Source organism: Rhagoletis zephyria, unplaced genomic scaffold (assembly GCF_001687245.7).
Source record: "Rhagoletis zephyria isolate East Lansing unplaced genomic scaffold, Rhagoletis_zephyria_1.1 Rzeph_scaffold_04840, whole genome shotgun sequence".
NCBI lineage: Eukaryota > Metazoa > Arthropoda > Insecta > Diptera > Tephritidae > Rhagoletis > Rhagoletis zephyria.
In genome coordinates this window covers 3372-9068 of record NW_016161923.1, presented here as the reverse complement: position 1 = coordinate 9068, position 5697 = coordinate 3372, and the positions used below count along the sequence as shown (strand labels likewise).

At 37.5% G+C, this 5697-nt stretch overlaps 1 protein-coding gene across 1 annotated transcript; it reads left to right on the top strand.

The window, feature by feature from the left end:
- Nucleotides 1–855: 855 nt before the first annotated feature.
- Gr21a (Gustatory receptor 21a) lies at nucleotides 856–5077 on the top strand. Its single transcript, XM_017626798.1, has 4 exons — nucleotides 856–1616; nucleotides 1684–1829; nucleotides 4562–4920; nucleotides 4991–5077. Exons 1-4 carry the CDS (start codon nucleotides 856–858, stop codon nucleotides 5075–5077), a joined length of 1353 nt encoding a protein of 450 aa, XP_017482287.1.
- The last annotated feature ends 620 nt before the right edge of the window (nucleotides 5078–5697 follow it).

Genomic DNA, 5697 nt, shown 5'->3' with positions numbered 1-5697 from the left:
TTCATCATGCAGCAGAGTTTTACAACTTAGCTGGTGCATGGAAATTATGAACCCTAAGTAAGATAGTAGCTTCTGTTGAATTTTGACTTTTATATCAAATAGTTACATACAAAAGTATGTAGAACTTCTTAGACACAAATGTGTGTATGTATGGAAGCATATGCTGACGATGTTTCCATGTATCTACGTACTGATAAATGTTTATTAGGGTGGTACAAAAAGTAAAGTCGGAATTGTTCTATACCGAAAAAAATATACCGCTGTTTTATTTTTATTTTTTTTTTATAAAAAAATATTTAGAGGTAATTGAGCTAACGCTTTCTTCGTGCGCGCGTTGTGCGAAAACCCTACGTGCAAATTAAGTCTTTCTGTCCGCTGATTGACTGCGGGCGATCTAAGTAGTCTTGTGGCCGCAGCTCTTTCCGATTATCATTCACATTCCTGAATGCGCTCCTGAAACGGTTGCAGCGTTTTGCTTTCAAAATAAAACTAAGTGTGAATTATAAAACTTTTGTTATCAGAAAAGCAAATATAAAATAAACTTTCATTCATACTGTCATTCTTATTTGCAGGTGTGAATAATTAAGTAGCTTACAACAACAACAAAACTAATGAATTTCGAAACAAAGTTTCCGAAAGAAAATGCAAAATTTAAAAGAAAGTCAATAAGCTAAAGTATTCACCGCAGATATAAAAGCAGCTTTGGTGAATTTCGAAACCAGTTGGGAGCTGAGTGTGGCAGACTTTTGAGTTGAAAGAAAATCAAAAGTCAATACAGTTACTAGTGCGCTACAACCGTTTAGTGAATTTTCCAACGCCGCGAAATCCTCCTTGCTATCCCCAATTCCTACAACCATGGCCTACTGGGCAATTGCAACACGCAAAAGCCAATCGCCGCCTATGAAAATTACGCCCGTACTCAATCCTAATCAACGCGAATTTCTCGAGGATGAGCTACTCTATCGCGAGAAATTGGAAATACTCGCTGAACACAATACGATTAGCACTGATTTGTTTGTGCGCAAATTCGAGGACATCGACGATCCAGTATTGTTGGACAAGCACGATTCCTTCTATCACACCACCAAGAGTCTGCTGGTGCTGTTCCAAATAATGGGCGTCATGCCCATACATCGCAATCCGCAGAAATCGCACATGCCACGCACTGGCTATTCGTGGACCTCCAAGCAGGTCTTTTGGGCGATATTTGTATTCTCCGTGCAGACGACTGTGGTGGTAATGGTTTTGCGTGAGCGTGTTAACACTTTTCTCAACGACACGGATCGTCGCTTCGATGAGGCCATCTACAATGTGATTTTCATCAGTTTGCTATTCACGAACTTCTTACTGCCGGTCGCGAGTTGGCGTCACGGACCGCAAGTTGCGATCTTCAAGAATATGTGGACGAATTATCAGTTGAAATTCTTGAAAGTAACCGGTTCGCCGATTGTGTTTCCCAACTTGTATCCGCTCACCTGGGGTCTGTGTTTCTTTTCGTGGGGTGTCAGCATTGCTATAAATCTATCGCAGTATTACCTTCAGCCGGATTTTAAGCTGTGGTACACTTTCGCCTACTATCCGATCATAGCGATGTTGAATGGTTTCTGCAGCTTGTGGTGAGTAGTTACTGCGGCGCTAGTGGAAGTCAAGTTTTCTTTCGTTTCTTTAATCTTCATCTTCTAGGTATATAAACTGCACAGCATTCGGCACCGCTAGTCGCGCTCTCTCCGCTTCGCTCGAGATGACTCTAATGAGTGATAAGCCGGCCAAGAAGCTCACAGAGTATCGTCATCTTTGGGTTGACCTGAGTCACATGATGCAACAACTAGGTAAGCCGAGGAAATATCGACGCACCCAGTATCTGAAATTGCAAAATTCGCAATCAAGGTTTTTATTCCATTTTTCCGTTAAGTAGCCTAGACAGCATAAGGTCTAAATCTGGTAATCAGAGAAAACGTATGCCTTTTTCTCTATATAAATATTTATCCTTCTTACGGCCATATTTCAATATTTTTTTAACGTCAAACTCCTTCTCATTAAAGCCATCCCCTACAAAATTTTTTTCTGTATACGCACAAAGCCCTGAACCTGTCGCCCATGACGCTTAAAAATCCTCTGATGAATAACTTTTCAAATCTTCAGTAAGTTAATAGCCACTTTTCTAGACTCTCTTCAACTTTAAAATATAAAATTTCCAAAACAAATACAATCTCAGTGCTCTCTCCCTTTTAGTGTAAGTATGCAAGACATAAGCCTGAGTAATTATGATTTCGTTTCTTGGCTTACAAATATGCACTTCCCAAACAGTGTTTAAAAATTTCCTTTTAAGTCAGAAGTTGATGGTGTCTTCTATTATGCACCTAAGCATGATGCTCTGAAATAGGGAAGGACTCCAGCCTATGAAGTACTAGGTCCAAAAAGTTCCGGCTTTAAGCTTAAATTGTTTTTCTATGCGTTATGTCTCGTTGGTTGATGAACCAAAATAAATGGAGTGAATGAGATATCATTAGTCGGGTGCTATGGGAATGCCTAGCCAATTCAGGAACGATAGGAAGTCGCCCCCACAAAATAAAACACTGTACTTCAATGTATTAACGCGGGACTGGCGGCCTAACGTTTCGGAGGCCAGAGAGATACTGGTGAGCGATATGAGACTAACAGCAGGAGCGATAACAGCGGTGATGGAGACGTAGATGGCGAGCAGCGGTGACTGTTTAGGGTATCGATGGACAATCGGTGATGTTAACTGATGCCGGCATCTGTGGACGACGAGTGGGTGTCCTTTTGGTTCCTTACAATGGTTAGACTACCGGAGGCGACCGGCGGATGTACTGGTGGATCGCCCAGCGTTTTCTGGCAACGTTAAGAGTACTAGTAGTGACCGGTAGAAGCACTGGACGGTCGTCCGATTGGTCTCAGCAAGTGTGAGATGACTCTTGACCGCCGGTAGATGCAATGGTAAATGGTCCTGTTGCTTTCGCTGACTACTTCTGGTGTCCGCTGGTGCTGTACCCCGCATGGCATTGAGCTGGCTCTATGCGCTGTTTGCTGACTTTATTCGCTTAGCTTATGTTATCTACATCCATGTTTCACAGCGATTATGCTTCCTTCTTCTCTCACTTAAGCTCTAAGCGTCTAAATGTAATTTATTCCAGTAGACCTTTTTAGAAGCCCTAAGCCACCAGCAATTAGACCAGATTGACGCGGTTTGCACATGGCAAGATTGCAGATTTTGTTACGTAAGCATTCTGGACTGATACCATTCCACCTCTCCGTTTTCACAATTTAGCTTAAAAGGGCAATTATGGCTAAGATCTGTCTTTCGTAAGACAAATGAAAGACAGATGGCAAGATAGTTCGAAAGACTTTTTTTATAGCACATCATCTCTCGTGGTGAAATGCTATTATGAAAGAAAGCACTTGATTATCATTCAGCTCGCGTCGATCCAACAGTCGAAAGTACAGACGTGTCTTTCGAAAGATACAAGTTCGAGACCTCGGGCAGCGGAACTTTTTTTTCTTAACTAACATTTTTTTCGTTTTTAATTTAATTTTCTTTAAATTTTGAGATTTTATTGTTTCAAAGAAAACATTTTTTTATTAAATCAAATTTTTAGAAACTTATTTTATTTATTTTTTTTCCTTTTTTGATTCCATTTTTTCAAATTAATTTTCTTTTAGTTTTTAGAAAAAAATATGTTTTTTAAATTTTATTAAATTTTTATTTACTATTTTCTTTTTTTTATTTAATCTTTTTCTAATTTAATTTTTAGATTTTGTTGTTTTAAGAAGACCAAAAAATTATTTAAATTTCATTTAATTTTTAAATTTTTTTTTATTTATTTTGGCTTTTTATTATTATTTTTTTCTATTTTTTTTATTATTATTATTATTATTGTTTCAAAAATAAAAAAATTGTAGATGCGTTCTTTTAATTTAATTAAATTTTTAAAAATTTATTGCTAAAGAAGAACAGCATACCGCTAAGACTATAGAACTTCTTCGCAGAGGAACTATAGATTAGGAGAAACATTCTGTTCTTGGTGATCTCTGCCTCGAAAGAAGGAATCCCACTATTTTTACCCCGTAGGTTTAAAATTTGGGAACTGTTTTGTTAGTTTATTTATTATAGTGTTTTTTTTTCTCATCATGAAAAGAAATGTGCTTCTTCTCGCTCAAAAAATCAGTCACAAATGGCAATAAAATTACGAAAATCTTAAAAAATATTATATTTTGTCTGAAGAGCAATCCGAAGAGGTTCCTGAGGACGGCACTTCTGGTTGACAAAATGCACTTGAGGAAAAGTTACTCATATCTCCACACCAAGGTTCAATTAATCCACCTTATATGCAGGAACTACGTAGAGTTCTAAACTAAACTTCCCTTACCTACTAGAGTTCATTATCTATTTGATTTTGTATTGATCAAACCTCAAACCTTTTTTAGTTGATTATTCGCTTACTCTGATCGGCTTGCGGTAATCTATGGAAAGCTGCGTTGAGCTTTTTCAACCTTTCTTTTCTACCTTTTCCAAGCATGTGTTTTTTTTTCATCCCACCAGGTCGCGCCTACTCCAACATGTATGGCATGTATTGCCTAGTCGTTTTCTTTACCACGATCATTGCCACATATGGTTCCTTCAGCGAAATTATGGATCATGGCGCTACGTATAAGGAAGTTGGTCTTTTCCTCATAGTTTTCTATTGCATGAGTCTACTCTACATCATTTGCAATGAGGCACATTATGCCACACAAAGTGTGGGTTTGGACTTTCAAACTAAGCTGTTGAATGTAGACCTTACCGTGGTGGACAGCGCCACACAAAAGGAGGTGGAAATGTTTCTAATGGCGATAACAAAGAATCCGCCTATAATGAATTTGGATGGCTATGCGAATATTAATAGAGAGTTGATAACATCGGTGAGTTTGTTGAAGATGATTTTCCCTATATTGTGAACTGATATTGAAAGCGATCCCTTTTTTGTTTCAGAACGTCTCATTTATGGCCACTTATTTAGTAGTGCTGCTGCAATTCAAAATAACAGAACAAAGGAATTACACTTTGAGGGGTGTTTGAGTCCAATTGAGATTTGTTTATTGTTAGAGGCATTCTTTTAAAATTGTTAAAGCCTCGAAACTCGATTTTTAATTAATTTTTCAAAAAATTTTCAAGCCTTCAGTTCACGAAATCTACTTGTGGGTAGGAATCTCTGGATATATGTATTTATGTTTCTCCTGAATGCGAAGAGCTAGAAATCCCGAAAGAATTTTTCAAAGGTCCACACATTCAGTTAAATTACGAGGCTTTTTCGAGCGTAAGTGAATAGCCTCATTCATTTTGTCTGCATATCTTATAAAACTAATTAAATAAATCCTGACATTTGGCAAACGCCAAGTTTTTTTGCGTGCCTTGGATGAGTACAGAGTGGACTGCAGTTGTTTTTGTTCAACAATTTTCTCTATACTGCCATCTCGTTTATTTTTAAGTATATTCACGTTGACTAGAAATGCCTCTCAATCCCTTAAAAAAAAAATTAGATTTTAAAATTTGAAAAAGGCGTATAAAATAGGGGCCGGTATCCAAGTAGCTTTTAAATTGTATCTGCTCTTAAACACAAATATTGTTCTCAAAAAAAAATAATTGAAAGACAGATACATGAAAAATCGAATATACTAAAATTTCAAAAATTTTGCAAG